The 21,222-nt window shown below is 36.8% G+C and overlaps 2 protein-coding genes, 1 long non-coding RNA gene and 1 pseudogene across 3 annotated transcripts; 2 read left to right on the top strand and 2 right to left on the bottom strand.

Annotated features, from left to right (window-relative positions):
• Window positions 1-1,696: 1,696 nt before the first annotated feature.
• LOC106306176 (G-box-binding factor 4) lies at window positions 1,697-2,942 on the top strand. Its single transcript, XM_013742677.1, has one exon. The coding sequence runs from the start codon at window positions 1,840-1,842 to the stop codon at window positions 2,719-2,721; it is 882 nt and encodes a 293-aa protein (XP_013598131.1). The 5' UTR covers window positions 1,697-1,839; the 3' UTR covers window positions 2,722-2,942.
• Window positions 2,943-3,332: 390 nt separating this feature from the next.
• LOC106306174 (glutathione gamma-glutamylcysteinyltransferase 1) lies at window positions 3,333-6,163 on the bottom strand. The gene is made up of 9 exons (XM_013742676.1): window positions 5,904-6,163; window positions 5,507-5,663; window positions 5,184-5,422; window positions 4,949-5,112; window positions 4,802-4,853; window positions 4,432-4,659; window positions 4,166-4,355; window positions 3,825-4,090; window positions 3,333-3,670 (listed from the first exon to the last, which is right to left on the bottom strand). Exons 1-9 carry the CDS (start codon window positions 6,144-6,146, stop codon window positions 3,584-3,586), a joined length of 1,626 nt encoding a protein of 541 aa, XP_013598130.1. The 5' UTR covers window positions 6,147-6,163; the 3' UTR covers window positions 3,333-3,583.
• A 5,204-nt stretch (window positions 6,164-11,367) lies between these two features.
• On the bottom strand, window positions 11,368-12,543 carry LOC106302946 (annotated as a pseudogene).
• A 3,826-nt stretch (window positions 12,544-16,369) lies between these two features.
• Window positions 16,370-17,779, top strand: LOC106304453. The gene is made up of 3 exons (XR_001262753.1): window positions 16,370-16,629; window positions 17,043-17,103; window positions 17,223-17,779. It is a non-coding gene; the product is annotated as an uncharacterized LOC106304453 (long non-coding RNA).
• The last annotated feature ends 3,443 nt before the right edge of the window (window positions 17,780-21,222 follow it).

Below are 21,222 nucleotides of genomic sequence, written 5' to 3'. Positions count from 1 at the left end.
TCAAATGTATTCAAGAGTATTAATATCATCAATAGAAGTTAAGTCTTTTAGCAATATTTTATTTTTCTCTTGTACTTTCTTTTTTCATATCTAATGTATTTACAAGTATTAACATCACCTGTTTCAACAATTTTTAACTCGTAATCTATAAATTAAAATCAAGAGAGTCATTTTTATTTCAAAATGCACTAGATTACCATATATGCATTATGGAAATAATTTTGTGGAATATTCTTGTATTTTGTTTAAATATTAATATTATTTATGTTATTTTTATTTAAATTTTTATATTTTAATATAACATTTTACTAATTAATATTGTTGTAATGTTTTTATATATGTGTTAGTAAAAGTTTTATGAATTTAAATTAATTATGACAAATATAAGGATCATAGTATAAAATACAAATATTTTTAAAGTTAAGTTTGAAGTTTTGTTTTTGAAATTTAAACTTCAATATAAAGTTTTAGCAATTTCAAAATAAAGTGTTTTTTAGATTGTCTAAGTCAACACATTATAATTAATTAATACAACAAGTATAGCATATATTAATAGTTAGAGGCAATAAGTAACTTTTCTCTATATTTTCCTCTAAAATAAAGAAACTCTATTATATATGCATATATTGGAGCATTTTCACTTCTATAATAGAATTTCTCTATTTTAGAGAAAAATATGGAGATAAAAATAGAGGTGGATTGGAGATGGTCTTAGTCAAAGTAAATGAAGTTTAATTATGCACTAGTCTTATATATTAAAACAGAAGTCACAACCTTGATTCATGTGTGATTTTTTTAAAAATGAACCTAATGGACCTATTCGCTAGAAAGTTATGTTACATTTAATCTCTAATCTTATCATTTAAATTTTGGTTCTACCAGAAATTTTTATTGGGCTATCAATAATTAGATTTAAACAATAGATGATTCATTGGATTTATAGATAGTATAAATTAAATAGATATAATTTAATGTTGTAATACTATACCTCCATATGTTAATTATTTAAATATTTGTCGATGTTAAATTTTAAAATTATGAAGATTTTTTTTTTAAATAGTAAATATCATATTATCTAACAATGATTAATTTTTACTACCTTAAACCAATGAAAACAAATTTTAAACTATATAGTTTATTTTAAAAATTAAACAAAAATTAAATGTTTAAATATTTACTCGATAATATAAATTTGTGAAGCGAAAAGTTTAATTTTTTAAAAACTTTCTAAATTTGTGAAATGTTATAATATTTTTGAATATGACAATAAAACAATATTTTACTAATCTTTATATATATTTTCGATTGTAATAATGAAATAATAATCCGAAAATATATATATAGAAGAAGATACAAATACATGTGAAAGTTTGAAACAATCTATTCAATGAAAAAATAAACCGTAAACTTATTATATTTTAAAAATTGATAGACATATATATATATTACAATATATACTAATTAAAAATTAAAAACTAAATATTTATATAAAAATAAATGAAAAAAAAAACTACTAGAGGACAAGACGCTTCCCCACGCGCCCATAAAGGTAATTAATGGTAAGTTTCACGACCACGTAATCGAGATCTAGTTATATCTTAAGAACAATAATTGATGGTAAGTTTCACGACCACATAATGATGACACGAGACAGAAGCTTCCCCACGCGCCCATAAAGTTAAAAGACTTATCGTTCAGTTGAAAACTCTGATAACTTTATCCACGCGCTAGATAAAGCACGTGTTCTGCAATCTCATCTCGGGGCCGAGTCAAAAGAAGAAATCTAGAGGCGATTCTCTGATCCGATTCCGGCGAGAGAGAGAGAGATCTTCTCCGATAATGGCGTCCTTTAAGGTGATGCATTCTTCCACTTCTACAAACTCGGATCCATCTCGTCGCATCCCTTCTTCCTCTATAAGACCTCAACCGTTCAGGCGAGATCCCAACGCGAGGATTCTCGGCGGTTACGACGGTTACAGTCCCGGCACGATGACGGTTGAAGGGATTCTACACGAGACTTTCGCATCGGATCCACCGGCGACGGATTCTTCGCTCCTGATGGATGCTGCTCCGACGCCGATGGAGGTAGCGACGGTTTCCGGAGGAACGGATACGCGTGGGAAGAGCGTCGACGAGGTGTGGAGAGAGATCGTATCTGGAGAAGGGAAGGGGATGAAGGAGGAAGCAGAGACGCAGCATGACGAGATGATGACGTTAGAGGATTTCTTAGCGAAAGCCACTGGTGAAGACGGAGGAGGAGGAGGAGAGTCCGATGACGTGGACGCGAAGATTCCTCCCGAGAGTTACGGATTCGATCATCACAATCCGTTTCAGATGATTGATAAAGTGGAAGGATCGATCGTTGCGTTTGGGAACGGTGTGGATGTCTACGGAGGAGGAGGAGGAGGAGGAGGAGGAGCGAGAGGGAAGAGAGCGAGAGTGATGATGGAGCCGTTGGATAAAGCAGCTGCGCAGAGACAGAGGAGGATGATCAAGAACCGTGAGTCTGCTGCTAGGTCTAGAGAGAGGAAGCAGGCTTATCAAGTTGAGTTGGAGACTTTAGCTGCCAAGCTCGAGGAAGAGAATGAGAAGCTTTCTGTGGAGATTGAAGAGAAGAGGAAAGAGAGGTACCAGAAGCTGCTGGAGTTTCTGATTCCTGTGGTTGAGAAACCTAAGCAGGAACCTCGGTTCTTGCGCAGGATTCGATCTTTGGAGTGGTAAGGATGGTCCAGAACAAATAAAAAGGTAGAGACTTTGGAAGGTTTCTTTAGGATTGTAAGGTTTCTTTTGGTATGTAACTATAAGACCTGTGTGTATGAGAGTGATTTCGTAATCTGCAGTAAAGAGTAGCGAATGTGATGATGAATATGGCTAATAACTTTACTATATTATATATATAGATTGCATATGTTATTTAGTTATCACTTATGGTTTTGATGAGACATTGATCTGGGTATGAGCACAATCGCTTTGTCTTTACAAATAGAAATATCCTTACTGTGGCTTTGAGATATAACCAGAGAAACCAAACTGAAAGCTCATTGTGATGATGATAGAGACTGTAAATTTGAAAGCTTCATTTTGTTCTGAACCATGTCTGTGGAGGTAAAACAATCAGCAGAGCGGTGACCACATGGTCGTCTACTATTGTCACGTCTCCTTCGTCTACTATTGTCACTTCGTTTGGAGACAGGTTTGGTTAACCTCTTGTTCACTACCCATCTCGCTCACCAACCTCTCTATGAAAAGGAGCATGCCACTCTTGCGACCTTTGATTATTAAAGAGCAAAGTTGGTAAGCTTTGATTATTTGCAAACCATGTGTGACACCTGTTGATCTCAAGTTTTATACATCACTTGTAATCATACATCCTCTATAGAAGATTGTGACACAGAACAAGGTTTATTAACGTAGTATGCATATGCTACAGATAGAGTTCGAATTAACGTAGTATGCATATGCTACAAATGGAGTTTGAATCATACATAAGAATAAAATGAGACTAATAATTATAGGGTATTTTAGGTTTGAGAAACTGGGATTCAAATGGTGAAGAGAGAGACTTCAGATTTGGGTAGAAGAATCAAAAGGCAGGTGCAGCGAAATCCTCCTCCTCCTTGTTCTCTTGGCATCTTTTTAGCAGCTGAAGTTGGCGTCGAAGATGCAATACCTGTAATAACACCATTTTAACATCAAAAACAGTCATTTGCTTCAAGGGGTAAAACTCTCATGCTCAACTTAGGTTTAGTTTGATTGTTTCTTCTCCAAAAGACTTATGACTGTTAAAGTTGTATCCCAGAAATACAATGGGTATTTCAAATTACCTCTTCTTGAAGCATAGTTGGGAGGGATGCCATGGAAATGAGCTGCTTCATTTCATGCATAAGAGCTTGGTCTTTGATCCCTGACCATGTCTGTGGAGGTAAAGCCAACAGAAGTACAGTGAACACATCGTTTCCTGCCGGATAATTTGCCTCTGGTCCACATTCACAGTCAGTTTGAGTCGATGGTACCAGTAGATCAACATTTTGTTCGCTCCCGTAACGCACCACAACTCCAGTCACCACGGTGCCTTCTGCCTCGCCAGGACCTTGATGAGGAGAAACAAGTTAAACAAAACAAAATTAACAGTCAACTTAGTATAAAATTCAACATAGTGACATACCTTTGACACACGTCACACAAGTTTCCCGACAACAGAACTCTTTTGATGAGCATCCCGACAAGATTTCAGCTCCTTGGCAACAAGCCTTCGCAGCCGCATATGTCAGACTGTCTTCGTAACCCACTGTGGATAAGAACTTACTGATGTGTTTGAACAGTTCAGTTTCATGCACTTCTTTCAGCACAACTTGCTGCATTAGATTAATCAGAGATTAGACATGTATAAGTCAAGATTTTCCAAAGAATAGCTTTGTCACTGGAGAGTACCTTTAAGTTGAGCCTCGATTTCTCCTCAGCGCTGAGATTTTGTTTTGTGTCCTCTGCTATTCTGAGCTCAGCCACCCATCTTATGAATGTGTTGAAATTTGACGGAAGTGACTTGAACACAACTGATAAGATTTTTTCCACGCTATCTACGTGCTGTGAACTCACAAGACGAGGAACATCTTCCTTTAAATACTTGGCTATGCTGATCCAGCTCTCATCTTTGCAGGACTGGTATATAGATAACCAAAACAACAACCGGTCAAGTTTGGTTAACAAGTTTTTGTATTACCAATGAAATGTACCAAGTTCATTCAATACATGTGTACACAAGATGTGGTTATAAAGAGAATTAATTTTGCATCAGACATACCAGAGTATAGAGCAATCCTGGTTCTCTGTGGGGTCTAGATATGAGCATGAACCTGGGAACAACACAGAACAACATCAGATCATATCATACATAAAACAACTACATCATGATACAGTATAATAGAAAGAAAAAAAAAGAGAATGTTACCCTCTACGTTTCCCTGTAGAATCATCAATGCTGTCCATGGCTTCCCAAAGAAGTTTAAGAGGAACCCAATGGGGAGGATACTTGAAACGTGCAACATCAAGAATCAAAGCCATATCTCTTTCAGCATTATAGCCACCTATAGGTGAAAAGTGACCAGACCCAGTCTGCAAAAAATAGGTTTGTTAGAATCCTGATCAACATTACAAGCACTCAACAGTTATGATGCAGAAGTTACCTGCTTAAACACCCCTCTGTGATACGTTGAGATCATATGGCAATTCTCAGAGGTGGAGCACTTCATCACAAACTTGCGAAAGTCGTCAATGGTGGTCTGATTAGTGCGGAAAGCCTCCACTTTGGCTCCAGAACAGTGAGCCAAACAGACAACTTTCCCGAATGAAATGCCCTTTTCCTTGACTACTTCCAGTGGCTCGCAGCAGTCCAGCATCGATTCATCAAACCATCTCCAAGGCCCTATTGGAAGAAAATTTCAAAAAAAAAAAACAATCTAGATGTGTTTCCTTCTCTTTATACTAAAAAAAAGGGTAATATATATACCTTTCCATTTACGTCCAGGATCAATAGAAAGAGCATTCAAGACGACAGAGAGGCTAGCCAAACCACAATAGGCAGGTTCAGACTGAGTCTGGAAATAAGATATCAGCCTGAAAAATCCTTCCATAGTGCCTTTCTGAAGCGCTTCATTGAATATTTTCTGATCACAAAAAGACAACTCAGATGAAACCGAACATATTTTTCAGACAATAGCTAAAGCAACACGGATTATATTAACAACGTAGTCTATCCCTCTCTAATAAAACGACTAGCCGACAGCTTCTAGTAACAGTTAACTACAAGTATTCAGATCTCACTCCACAACCAACAATTATATCTAAAAATAACCTAATTTTAATTTTAAAAAAAAAATCGATGAATCGAAAACTTGATCTCGTACCTTGCCTTCGGAAGAAGAAAAGTCAATGGCCGGAGGAGAAGGAAGAGATCGCCGGTAGAGACTCGCCATAGCCATTACGACAGGTTTCTTGGAGGGATAGTTAGTATATATATGTTGAGAAACTGACAAAGATCGCACAGGAAGATTCGGAAAAGTAGGAGCGAATAACTTTGCGGAACCTTTAACTTTCGGTGTGATGATGCGATTTGAATATGTGAAGAAGGCGTTGATTATTGTACGCATATATGTATGAGTTTATTATTAATACACACGGGGCTCTCTCTCAACTCAATTATTCCACTCTTCAGGTCAACGCTCTCTCTCTCTCTCTTCCTCGCGACGAGACGCCGTTAATTAAATACATCCGGTTCGGTTCGTCTCGGCTTTGATTGGTATTACATATTGCATGTTTTAAATTTTAATTAGGTAAATTTTACATTACTCTACTTTTTTACATAAATCTTTAGGCAACTGTAATTCGTAAGGGGATATTTTCCATTTCGATGGAGTTAACTTTAGTTTTATTACAAAAGTTATGGGTTAACACACTACTAGTAGGGGTGGTCGTTCGGATACTCGTTCGGGTTCAGATCGGATATTTCGAATTTTCGGGTATTTCGGATTTTCGGGTATTTCGGTATAGGGATAGAGAACCCGTTCGGGTATTTCTGTACTCCGGATCGGGTTCGGATATTTAGATATTTTTTTCATTTTTTTAAGTTTCTTGTATTTAAAAATATAGATTTCACTTAACTGATTTTTTTTTATTTTTTCTACATTGGATTGGATGATTAATAGGTTTGGAGATAATATTTCAAAAACAAATAGATATTAATTTGGGTATTATTTTTAAACTTTGAATGTAACTTTTGTTAATACACGAAACAAAAAGTTTGACATGCATTTTAAATGAATATCAAATCATTTTCTCTATAATTATATATATATATATATATATATATATATATATAAATACTTTGATCTTAAAGCACGTGTAGAATCAATATAAATATTTAAAAAAAAAATAAGAGATGTAAATTAAAAATATAAGGGTAAGTATATATATGTTCGGTTATCTTCGGATATCCATTCGGGTTCGGATATTAGCCGTTCGGGTTCGGATATCCAATCTCTCCCAACTTAATATCCGTTCGGGTATTTTGCTACTTTGGTTCGGATTTTGGTTCGGGTTTTTCGGGTCGGGTTCGGATGCAGCTTCGGGTATCGGGTAAAGTGCCCACCCATAACTACTACTGTTTTGTTCGGCTTAGCGGTCGAATGACCGTATATGACGGCGTTTAGTCACCGTTAGTTTCTGGTCAAACTTGGCGTGAAAGTGGGTGAGAGAGACTTCTTGAATCAGTGGGTGAGAGAGACTTCTTGGGTCAGAGGACTCCGGTTTGTTCTTTGGAGTTTGGAGCGCAGCGTCACTCACAATCAATTTTTTTCCTCAACAACACATTTCATTTCACCAACACAAGGTACACATAGTTAATATATTATAATATAACAAAACAAATTTATTTATTAATCCGTGATTTGCCAGCGGTCGACCCAATAACCCAGTGATCCGATAAGTTGTCTGGTTCAGTGTCCAGGCCGAGTTTTAAAACATTGGTTTCACCTCTACATAATTGGACCACAAATGTAACGGTGCGGTTTTAATATCACCCTGAACCACATACTTGGACTCAATACTATCAACCAGCCACCATTACATTTTCAACCACAACAAGACATCACCCACTCCACGAGTCGAAACGATGCATATCTCTTAGACCTCTAAAATTCTACCACGTGACATGAAAACAGCTACCAACACAATGTCACAGACCAGCCAACCGGCATTACATTTCTTACTAGCTATGGTTCCGTAATGTAGAAGTTATGCTCATGTCCCAATAGTGTCAACACCACATGCACGTTACCGAAGGAAGTTTGTATCTACTAGTGTTTGTTGCTCCAGTCCTTAGCCACCAGCCACCAACAGATATACGTCTGAATGAATCTAAATCCTAAAAAGCCATACGACCCAAGGCAATAGCTGGACAAGCAACCCATAAAACCAACCTTGTGTTGGTTCCCAATCTATGAGCGTCGAATCCATGTACCAGCAACATAATCGATTAGAGGCGCGTTATAGGTTCTGTCGATGCCGCCATCCATCGCTACTTCACTTCATAGGCCAAGCCGGACATGTCTCTGGAATGAAAGTCGGACCTTGACAGTGAGAATCGAAGCAGATCTCTTTTCAAGCTTCCAGCAGGTTCCAAGCTCGCATCTAGACATCCTAACAGTCTCTGGTCGCGCCCCTCCTCCACCCGTTACACCGCCTCACCAAGAAGAAGCACTCGAGATAGTGGAGTCGTCTGACCCGGTTCACGCGCCACCGCCGGGAAAGTATAACCCAAGATTTTAAGAAGGAAAAATTAGATCTAGGTATACATTCGATCCTAAATGCCGAGTTGTTTGCACCGTTAGTCTCATCTTCTCTCCAGTCGAAGTCAATGATTCTCTATCAAATCTACAGCGCTCCGAGGAAAGCCACCACCGTGTCAGAGAAAAAGGACATATATTGACTCGGGCTTATACCGGGAAGAGGAGAGCAAAGGACAAAGAGGGAATGGGAAGGGATGGTTTGCCTCCTCCGCCGCTGGAGTGGCAGGTCGGAGCTAGGATTACGATTCTCTTTTGGGATCTCTCTCTTTCTCTCTAGGGTTTTTGGTTGAATTGTATACTGTTAGTCCTTTAGCTCCCATTTTGTCTAGGAACCTTGGGTTTCACCTAAAAATGCAAACCTAATGCAAATCCTAACTCTAAATGCAAATATGAAGCTAATGATGATAAATACATGTATTTACAACTCTAAATGGAATTTTAAGACTTCAAAACCGTAAGAAATAGAGGTTTAAATCAACCAAAAAATACGAATATATCAATTTTCTGAAACTTGACTTTTGCTTGTCCTCAAGCAAAATAGACGCCGTTCAAGAAAAAGGTTTAAAATGTTGGGTTTCATAACTTCGAGATCAAACCAAGAGCTAGTCTAACACTTATCGCTCGAGCCATCACAACTCTAGTTTTCAAACCTAGCTCCTCAGATCAAAGTGAATTCAAGTGCTTCAACCCCCATTAAGTTATTAACAACAAATCGTGATTCATGCTATAGAATTCAAGAATATGCACATTTGGTTAAAGGGTCAAGATGGTTTAAGAAGAAGGAGCTTTCATCATCTTGGGGTTTCTCTCAAACTTGGAAACATCTTTAGCAAAATGCTAAGGGTCAAGAGCAATTTACACATACAAAGGCAAAATTTCCATTCTATCCTCCCTGTGAGTTCTTTGCTCTTAATGTTCCAATCTTTTGCTTTTGGATTTCTACCCAATCCTAACTCTAATTAAACCCCATCCCCTATAAGCTTTTTTTTTAACTTTTCTTAACTTCTCCTCTTGTTCTTTAAGAATACACATTGTGCTTTGCACAGTTCGCTTGTCCGTCTTTTCCATGTATGATCCTTTTCTTTTATCTTTTGTTGTCTCAAGGCTTTTTGCTTTCATTTGTTTTCAAGGATCCTTTCTACTTAAATCTCTAGGACAAGAGTGTTTCTCTTTTTATAACCATTCCCTTTTCTTGATTCCTTTTCATTCTTTATTATTATTTTGGTTTATAAACCCAAATCATTAGGCTTTTGCCTTCATTGGTGTTTAGTTTTTCATTTTCTCCTCTCCACTCCATGCTCAATCTTTCTTTGTTGAAATATAAATGGTTTCTTTTAAACTTCACATTCATATCTCTTTTCAGTCCAAGAGAATATTCAACCCATCCCTAATCCTAGCTATTCCTAATCCTAGTGCTTAGCCTTCAGTTTGGCTAGCATCTACATGAAAATTCCTCCTTTGTCGATTTCTCGACCCAACACTTTTTGCCAAAATAATCCGGAAAAGGCCTCGCCAATTCACTCATAGGGTAAAGGTGGGGGAGTCTATTTGGTTCTTTAAAAGAGTGGTAAAAGGTGTAAAGAAAACCAAAAGTTTTTTTTTATCTATGATATAAGTGAACTCTTATGCAATGAAAATCATTTACTCAATTAAGTTCAAGTTAATTTTGGAGGTTTAGGAAAAATCACAATTAAGAACTAAGCTATCAAGTTCATTGATCTTGAGGCTTCAAGTATATTGCTAGAGACTTAGTTCGATCTTAAGTGAAGTCTATTCAATCATTAATCCCTATGTACATGCAAAATGCAATCCTATATGCAACTAAGACTCAATCATAAATGTATTTACACATGCTTAATGCAACTATACGACATCAAAAATATTGTGGATGGATTTTTGAACAAAAAAACGATTTTTTCTTTTTGTTTTTTTTTTCCTATGCAAATAAGTGAATGCATGTGATTCAAAGTGTGAAAAAGCAAAATAAGACTCGAATAAAAACAAAGTTAGCTAGGTTTCGAACTTGAAGGCGTAATTTGTTTGCTGGGTTATGACTACGACGAGACTTCAATTGGACTTTAATGATGATGGAGGTTTATAATTTTACATAGTTCGTGAAAGACGATCTCGATCAAGATCTCTTGAAAAACAAAAAAAAAAAAACACCACCCAGACTTAGCTATTTACTGACGTTATTTATACGGTTTGGATCACCCAAAATCGAGATCAGGCAAAATTGGGTCGGGTCAAAGCCTGGGTGGTGTTTTTTTTTTTTGTTTTGACATTTTATAGTTTTTCCGAATTGATTTAAATAAAAGACAGATTAGTTTTGAGGAAAAAAGACTAGGGAAAATTGGGGGTCTGAGAATCAACATTGGGTTAACTGGGCCAGGCTTGGAAATAAAAAAGGAAAATATGAAGTGGAATAGTTCAGTCCCAAATCCCCTAAATCAGAGAGTATGGTGATAACTGGGAGAGGCAAGAGAGGATGGAGGAGAAAAAGAGGGAAATAGAGGAGAAAAAGTGGGAAATGACAAAAAAAAAGATTGTTATAGCTCCGACTCCAACGAAGAAGCAGAAGAATCGGATGGAGCGAAGTCTGCTTCTACAGTCTCAGGAGGAGCGAAGTCTGCTTCTACCCATGGAGACCACATTAAAGAACTAGTTGTGATTTCTAATGTGATTGCTCTGTTTGTTATTCCTTTCCCAATGAAGATCATGTGACTCTTCCCCAACCTCAGGTCGAAAGGAACTTAAAGGTTATCTAGTTGCGGCGATGGCTCTTATTGACATGGTCAGTGACAAACTTAAAGGTACCAGAAAAAAAAAGTTGTTGTAAATTTCATTTTAATGTGATTGCTCTATTTGTTATTCATTTCCCAAGTTTTGTCACTGGCAGCGGATGAACTTAAAGATTATCTAGTTGGGGCAATGACTCTTATCGGCATGGTCAGTGACAAACTTGAAGGTACCAAAAAAAAAGTTGTTGTACATTTCATTTTAATGTTATTGCTCTCTTTGTTATTCATCTCCCAAGTTTTGTCACTGGCAGCAGATGAAGGAAGCGGATGATGTCACAGTACATGCGATCTTGATAGTGCAGTCCAATGGAGAATGGAACAATTGCACGGTGTGTGATGCGAATATTTGCGGTGTCGTTCAGCCAGCCAAAGTTAAAAGGGGCTGGGTGTTTTTCTCTTGCAATGCCTAGTTTATCTACCGCTTCTTCCGATATCACACTACGGCAACTTCCAGAATCAATGACAAAACTGCAGATACGGCCCTTGATTGTGCAAGTGGAACGAAAAATATTTGTCCGTAACCACTTGTCATCAGGTTGTTGAGGTGCGAGACAGGCACGGGGGAGTACCAGTAGTCGTCCATGATCACCTGTCGTCGGGTGAACATCATGGTCGTCTGTTTGGTCGTCCTCATCTTGTGAGTCATACACCTCTTGTTCGTCAATTGTATCATCAATGATTAATCCTCGGCGTGTGGCATGTGGACATGCAGTTTGTCGATGTCCTTGTTCACCACACGAGTAACAACGCAAGGCTTTCGGTTGAGTTGAACGGCGTAGTTGTTGCTCGTCTTGTGTGGTGGTCTTAGCCACTGAAGTAGAGGACTCGGCGTTTTCCTTTGTGGAGGGCGACGGTGTGGTGCTCCCCGGAGTATCTTGAGGACGGGATCGAGATGATGATGAATTCCAGTTAGACGACCGAGACTGCTGCTCGAATGATGTTGTACGGCGATGGGCTTCGCCGACTGTTAAACGATCGAACTGTGCCATTGCTGTCTGGAGTTGTGGTCATAATCCTCCAATAAAGTGGGATACAAGTTGAACTTGGCTGTCATTGATCTTGTTACGAGTCAATAACAAAGCAAATTCTTCCGCATATTTGTCCACAGTACGGTTACCTTGGCGGAGATTTTGCAATCTCGTGTACATGGTGCGTTCATAGTTGTGTGGTAAGAAGGTTTGCCGAAGATGTTTTGTTAACTTTTCCCATGACTGGATCGGAGATTTTCCGGTATGAGAACGAGTTGTTTTAATCTGCTTCCACCAAGTTGCAGCGTGCCCTCGGAAGCGCATAGCGACAAGAGAGACGCGACGTGTCGGTGGAACTTGCTTGAACTCGAGGATTTCCTCAACCGAGATCAGCCAATCGATGAGATCGTCACCTCGGAGACCATCGTGAAATTCTGGTATGTCAACCTTAAAACTATTTTCCCCTCGGTGATCATAGTTATCTCGGCGTTGTAAATCTTCAAAATAAACTTGTCTATGTAGCTCATCTTCGTCGTCGGAGTGAACGAGTTGTGGTATGTCGTCACCCCTTGGATTGTAACGTCTGTGCTGGTTTTGTTGTCGCTGATGTTGGAATGGGGCGGGAAGGTGTCGTTGATGTTGTGGTTGCGGTGGTGGTAGGTGTTGTTGGGGATGTTGAAGTGGAGGAAAACGCCGTTGTGCTGGTGGTAGCGGAGCTTGAACACCGTGTTCGGCTTGAGGGTCCAAACGAGGCGCCAAAGCTGTGGTTAAAGCATCTAAATGGGTTGCAAGCATCTCGCTTAGTTGCTGGATCGAAGTTTGAGTTGCAGTCTGCATATCCACAAGAAGGGTTCGTAGTTCAGAAAAGTCCGACGTGGCTTCCTCCGGGTTGTGATCCCGCATGTCACCACCGCCAGCTCATGTTTTCTTAGTCATCGAAAACTAAAGTTTTCCCGGAACATACTGATTCTGATACCAACTGATAGGGTGCGGAAGCTATGTAACGCAAAGATCAAGGGTTTGATCTTTGACTCGGTTTCTTGTCATCGAACTTAATTCGAAAACAATATGGATAAGGCGCGAATACTCTTCGCAGTGCTCGTTAAAGCTCTTAAGGGCGCGAATACTCTTCGCAGTGCTTGTGAAAGCAAAGAAACTCAATATCTTATAAAAATCAATCGTGCTTACAAAGGTCTAAATAGCATCGCTATATATACTAGCGAAGAATGACCTAATTCCGAAGGGATTAATGAAATCTTTTTCCTAATAGAAAACATAATAGCTATTAAAAGGAAAAAAACCAAAACAAAGAAAAAGGAAATTCCTTTATACGAAAAGGAAGTTGTGATCCTTGATGATCAAGTTACGCTACATCATAAAGCTCTGAAGATTTCATCATAACTGAAACTATTTAACTCAATTTGCAACCAAATCTGCAATCGAATATATAAACCTTAAATAGACCAACGATATATTCGCTTCCTATTCAAACTCAAAACATTCATCCAATATGTAATACTAGTAATATTAAAACAATATAAGGAACAAATTAATTACTATCTATAAACAATAAATATCTCAACCGCTAACTACAGTTACCTTGATTCGTTAGATATTCAATTTAAACAAGATTTTGGCTATCATATTCCATCTGAATATCCTGGTATAACCTATATCCTTTGTTATAAATATTAACTTAAACTTATATGAGTCATATCTACCGCAACATATTTTAACTTTTGCAAAGAAATGTTGGCTAAACAGAAATTATCATATCTTTCCGATTTGAAGCTTTTCTAAATGAGTTGGTACTTATCCAAGGTAAAGTCATTCACACCTGAGAAAAAAAATCAATGCACAATTTAGTAAGATATTGGAAATCATTTTACACAAAAAGGCAAACAATTATGAGCTAAATTATCCTGTAACACTATAGACGTGGAGCTTTTTAACTTAATGAGTATACCACTGAATTATTTATCTTTTATGTCTTTGCATGAGGTTAAAATTCACAAAACATGTATAAAAACTACTTTATGACTTTGGGAAGGGTATGTCGTGTTTGTGAGTAGAAGAATATAGATGATTTTACTTTGAGTCCAGCCTCGGAACTATACCGACCAACCAATCACGTTTATAAGATAGATCTTTGATTAACCACACCACCATTAAATATATGAATTCAATAATGATGATATGTTTCTCTCATTAATGAAGTTTGAAGTTATTAAGAGTGTAAAAATATCTCAAATGCATTTGATTCATCGCTATTAGTGATCAATCCAAACATTAAAGGCTGAGGAACTAAAAGAAGTGTAAGTTATTGTTTATCTCATAAATTAATTCGTAGAAAAAGTAAAATTTTATGGAAAATAATTTGATATTTATTAAGTTATGTTTTAATGTGATTTTAGGTTTAAACATGATGAATCCTCCATATGTATTGTTGAAACCAACGAAGAAGATAATCAGATTGTTCAACAGAAGAATCATATTGTTGACCGAAAAGCCTAATTCTCTCTAGCCGTCACACCTAAACCCCTCTGATCTGATCCTCGTTTTTTCCCCGGTGGCGCTTGTCGCTTATGCCGAGGGAGATCTCTTTTCTCTTTTAACTTTCTCATCAGTTTTCTCTTTTTTTTGTAGCTTAGTTTTCTGGATTTTTTTTATATCTCATCGTCGGGTTGTTCTACAGTGTGTTTCTGAGGCGGTCTTTTAAAGGTTCTAGTGGCTCTTCTTCACTCTTCCAGATTGTATTTCTGTATTGGAGTTGCACTTCATATAAAGAAGCAGTGGTGGTGGTGATAGAAGTTTGAGGAGTTTAGTGGTGGTAGTTGTGGTTGGCGTGAACTCAACCTCTTTTTCAATGATTCTTTTTAGTGTATTTGTTTTGTAACGGGATCTGGTTGTATTATGGATTGGAAGTTCAACGGTCAGGTTCTTGGTTGGACTTATGCCGGAGCAGAAGATCACAGTGTTTTTTCTCACTAGAGACACAACAACGCCTTTATCTATTTGGTGTTCCTTTCAATTTCAAGATATGCGCTGCAGCTGTGTGGTTATTTTCTTTGGAAATCTATCTTTACCATAGCCTCTATTGGTGTGCGTGGAACTGTTTAGTTTCTAATCTATTGTGTTCGTCCGTAGCATCATGGTAAATGGTTCGGTGGGCTATCATGAACAATCCGCATTGGTTTCAGGGGCTGTCCAATACTATTGAGCGTACTCGGCAAGCACTGAACTGCTTCCAACACTGGTGTGATGAAGTAGTGACTGTGGCTGCAAATAGAGTAGCTACTGAGATCGCTGTTAGTATCACTAAGGATGGACCGGTTCAATCCTATGTAGCTCGTGGAGGTCCAGTTTCGGCTTACTGATGTCATTCGTGCTGATGCTGTCTCCTCTCCATCTATATACTCGAGATAAGCCTGCAATGGCTTCACCTAATGGAATATGAAGCCATTTGTATCTTCAAAAACTCTTTTCCTTTTGTAGGTTTTTTTTTTCTTCATTTAAGCATCTACTGGTGTATGTCTTTTATATTTGCTTGTCTTCTCTTTGTTTTTCTCAGAGATTTGAGCTTTGGAGATCAAACTTTTGGAAATTATTTCAATGACAAAAAAAGAAAGATAATCAGATTGTTCAACAACTGGTCCCAGTATGAGAATAAACCCATTGATGAATTATTGAGTTCCGTTCAGATTCTCTTTAAAATAATAGAACCTGATATTATATGTGATTTATTATCATGTATTAAAATTTTTATTATTATTCTGTGCTCTGATTGAGAAATGCAAGATTATGTGTACAATATATGCTATAGATACAAACTATGGGTGGTATTTTTAACAACCGTCTCCTCCTCTCTTGAGAACGGTGTGTTATTATCCAGAAAATATCGAATTAAACCGAGTTATTCAAAATCGAATAAAATACCAAAATATTTAATAAAGTAAATCCAAAATAAAAATGTTTTTAAATTAAATTATAAAAATAGATCAAATAAATCGAATGTATAGTGTTGTATAAAGTGAACGGTCTTCATATTTTGTCTCAACGATTCGATTTGTGTTGGGCTGAAATTGCAAAGTTTTGTTTTTTACGATATGGACTTAGACAAAGCATCACAATACTAAAAGCCAGATCCACGTCATAAAAAATAATCATCCAATCACAATATTTTATTTTTGTTTTGGTTCTCAATAGTCTGGGCTTGGGTGTGTGGATTTACTAAACCATATTCTGTGTTTTCATTTCAGGCACATCTCTAAATATAATGCATTAGAGGCCCGGAATCGCATGTCCTCATCTAGGTTGTATCTTCATCTTAAGGCCGCCGCTTTTTCCGAGATGAAAGTCGATGCTAACGCCATGGACGTTACAAGGTTTCATCTTGCTCTTCTTTACTTCCTGTTAATTCGTGATTTCCCCACTCCTCAGCATTCAATCCGACTCCTTCTCTTCCCGTAGCTACTCACTAGAGCTTCCAGCTTTTACCAACGTAATGCGGTGAACAAGGTTAGATTTCAAGTGTGATTAGTTTGTATTGATCTTTTCCTCATTTAAAATGAACTCCGTGACTGTATTAAAAAGCAGAAAAAGCAGCTTTATAAAGGTTTTTAGTACGTATACTAGAACAAGGGTGGATAGGAGAAATAAGATTGGAGAATATTAGTTGATTTTCAGACTTAATTTTGTTTGGATGTTGCTTTTAAATGACCAAACCAGAGACTTAAGACATGTATGTGTGCCATCATGATGCCCTGATTGTGCTACAACCCATAAGTTTTCATTTCTTTTTTTTTGTTAGTTAAACACGTGAAAGCTAAATGTTAATAAGTTCGATTTAGAGTAGTAAACAAAATTCAAAGTTATAATATTTCATATAGTTCTATAGGCTTATTGACTTTTAAATATTCCCTCGGTTACAGCATTGAAGACTTTCACCCAAACGGTGGAATCAAGAAATTCAAATCTTCTGTCTACTCCAACGTAAGCTTCGTCCAATCATTTTACTCTTTCTTCCAATCATTTGAAGTCAAATCATGACAGTATCGAGTTGTCGTGCACTGAGTCTCCTAATATACTTATAGCTCTCTTATACTTTTCAGTTTATATTTTCCTTTAGTCTAAATCAAAACTGGTTCTCCAATCCAATCGTTCTCAAAGTCATGTCGCTCATACAACAAGGTGAGATGGCTTTGTCTGCAAATCGGTTTCAAAGGTTACGAGAAGTAGCTCGAGGTCATCTTTCAAGACTCCAAGGGATTTGGTCTCTGTGCTCTGATCAAGTCGCAGTTGGACTAAAAACTCACTCCTGCTGTATGTGCGATCGTGCTCTGGGTCCAGTTTCTTTGTCTACCTCCACAAAGTCATCATCAAGACTTCTTCATCTTCACATCTAAGTGAGAGCGGGAGCAAGGCTGCAGACCCAGTTGGGACATCACCAGAGCCTACAACTAAGAAGCCAATGAGGTGTACCAATCTTGAGTAGACGTTGTAGTGGCTCTCAATTATCGTTCAGCCCAGCTGTCATCTATCATATTTTCATAGTTTATGCTTCCAGTTTAATAATTGTAAGGCTTATTAGGTCTCTGTATATGCAAATATTTGGGCTTTGATATTTTAAAATTAAACACTTATACACCTAAGTGAGTCAAGAACACAATATTTCCCAGCTTCTTATTTCTCTTCCAAACACACTCCATCGAAGGTAAATTGACTCTACAGGAAATAGCTTTCCCCGACATACAACGTTTTTTAAAACTTCGAGGATATAAACATAAGAACGTAGCTTGGTGGAAGTCGTCCACCTGAGTGTGAACCCAAAGTTGACCTTCAGTTCGTCAAAAGCTTTTAACACAAGAAAAATTCCAGAAAATGTTTGAGCGTTTTTCAGTTTTGCCAATTTTGTTGATCAGACGTAACAACGACCGCATACAATGCTGTGACACCGATTAACAGCCCAAACATGTCACTTAATCAGCCACTTGTCATCTTATTAAAGAGTCGAATTTAAATATATGGATGCCCAAAACTACATTTCTAAACGGAAACAATACGACAATGTAAGCACTGCAATTAAACTATGTTTGGCACACTTTGACTCTAAAGAACGATTGTCCAATTACCACCATCCACTATCCTAGACAGATATAATAAACTGAAAAACTATTAATAAACAACAAAACAGTTTAATCCATCGTAATAGTAAACTAAATGGAATAATCTGGAAAAAGAAGTCCAAGTCTTAATTTACAATATACATTACAAACTAAAATAAAATAAAAAATGCAACACAATAAACATGAATTCAAAATTATTTTGAAGACAAAGTATTTAACCAATACGTCCACGATGAATCTTTAACGTATTGTCACATCTATGCCATGGAAAAAACATGTGAGGATTGTTAATACTTTAAAAGGAGAAAATTTTTTTGTTATCTTCGTTCAAACACATGCATTTACATGTTTTACTTTTGGAACATCGATTTTACCTTATGCTTTAAAGATCAACTATATTTACTTTGTTGTAACTATCACCTATTTATTCTATTTTTATTGAATCAATTAGTGAAAATCACTTATGCTATTCCTTTTTGACCTAAACAACTTCAAAACAAAGTAATTCACTACAATCACTAACGACTATCAAATTGATACAAAAAAATTTAAAATCATTAGAAAACAAAACATACGAACCCGGTGCGTAGCGCCGAAATACCACTAGTGTTAGTAACATGGAGATGAGATGTAACAAAGCATGTTTGTTAATCCTTTTTTTTTGTTCACCAGTATGTCTCTTAATCCAAAGTGTTTACAACATTAATAATAAAACAAATTAATTTCTGCAATAATATGAATGAATACTTTGATGTGATTAAAAGTATGTTGATATGTAAAGCAATACAATTTTGGAATAATTAAAATGTGCTGTAAAAAAAAAATAATCCAGAGAGTTGTATTGGGCCACAATGCTTTAAATATGGCTGGATTTCCAGTCTGCAGCCATAACTCTAGACATAAATTTCAAAAATTAAGGAGGCGATATTTTAAACTAACCAACGGGTTTTGGGCTAGTGGCACTTCAGGGATAACCTCAATACGTTGAATCCGTATTTCAATTTTCATTGACCACCAGATAGTTTAACATTGCATTTCTGCGGTCCACATAATAATCGGTTGGTCTCGGTCACGGGACATTGTGGTTAATTAAAAAAATATATTTATTTTAAACAATATTGAAATTACAGCTTCAAATTGCTTAGTAACTTGTATAAATTATTGACAAATTCACGTTTATAAAAATTGATTACCATTTGAAATTAGTTATAGATCATCTCAAATATCACATGTTGTCTTATTACATATATAAAAAATTATAAAAATACATACCCTTAAACCTAAATAAACATTTATTACTATTAGGAATAAAATAGAACACATGATTTTATATTTTAACGCATTTTCACAGATTATTGATTATAGTTTTGGAACTAAAAATATCAGCCCTTTGTCGAAAATCTAGTTTGCAAATTAAAATGATTGCATATGCATGTATAAATCCAGAGAGTTGTATTGGGCCACAATGCTTTAAATATGGCTGGATTTCCAGTCTGCAGCCATAACTCTAGACATAAATTTCAAAAATTAAGGAGGCGATATTTTAAACTAACCAACGGGTTTTGGGCTAGTGGCACTTCAGGGATAACCTCAATACGTTGAATCCGTATTTCAATTTTCATTGACCACCAGATAGTTTAACATTGCATTTCTGCGGTCCACATAATAATCGGTTGGTCTCGGTCACGGGACATTGTGGTTAATTAAAAAAATATATTTATTTTAAACAATATTGAAATTACAGCTTCAAATTGCTTAGTAACTTGTATAAATTATTGACAAATTCACGTTTATAAAAATTGATTACCATTTGAAATTAGTTATAGATCATCTCAAATATCACATGTTGTCTTATTACATATATAAAAAATTATAAAAATACATACCCTTAAACCTAAATAAACATTTATTACTATTAGGAATAAAATAGAACACATAATTGTACATTTTAACGCACTTTTATAGATTTTCGATTATTGTTTTGGAACTTAAAATATACAGCCCTTCGTCAAAATCTAGTTTGCAAATTAAATGATTGCATATGTATATGTATAAATCCAGCTGGTTGTATTGGGCCACAACGCTTTAGATATTGCCGGATTTCCAGTCTGCAGCTTTGGCTCTCGACATAAATTTCAAAAATTGACTAGGCAAGTTAAAGTTGTCCAAAAAAAAGGAGGCAAGTGTAAGATGATGAAAAAAAAAAATATGTATATGTATACAAAGAATGTTATGAACCAGACTGTGGATGGCTCATGACCAAGAGATTATGATTTGTAATCTTTCCATTTATCTATGGTTGTGTAATCTCCTATATAAGGAACCTCTATGTTATGAATAAAGATAGACTTTTCCATTACTTTTATTATCAACACGAAATTCTAAATCTCTAAGCTAATACCCAAATCGAAAAACCCTAAAACCCTAACCTTAGTCAGTAGCCGGCGTATCCGACGAACCCTAATCTGATCGCGTCTCTTGTTCTAACTCACGTCCCTGATCAGCTTCAGCCCAAGGCGTTCCTGATCTTAGCTCAGACGTTCGCGACCCGAGAGCAGCTCCAGCACGCGACCTCTTCCTCGTTCGCGACAGCATCAGACAGCTCGCGTCCGACGATCAAGGCCTTCCCGATAAAGCAACAAAGGACGTCCGTGACCCGATAGAAGCGACTCGATCCATTCCAGCTCGCGTCCCGTTCGTGTCCAGCTCGCGGCTCAACTCCTTTGGTGGCCCGATTCAACAATCATCTAAGTTTAAAAGGTAATTCAAAACCTAAGAACCCATAATCGAACATGGATTGATTGATAAAGAATGAAACCCTAAAACCCTAATCTTTATGAATCAAAACCATAGGGTAATAGATCAAAAATCCTAATTGAGTAAATCGAAGCTCTAAAAGTTCGATACCCCAAACCCTAAATCATGTTCCTACATGATTAAAACCCCAAATCGGTTTTTACAAGTTAAAATCCGATAAACCCTAACC

The sequence above is a fragment of the Brassica oleracea genome, chromosome C7 (assembly GCF_000695525.1).
Source record: "Brassica oleracea var. oleracea cultivar TO1000 chromosome C7, BOL, whole genome shotgun sequence".
Lineage (NCBI taxonomy): Eukaryota > Viridiplantae > Streptophyta > Magnoliopsida > Brassicales > Brassicaceae > Brassica > Brassica oleracea.
Note: the sequence above shows the minus strand (reverse complement) of the source record. Positions and strands in the feature narration are given on the sequence as shown.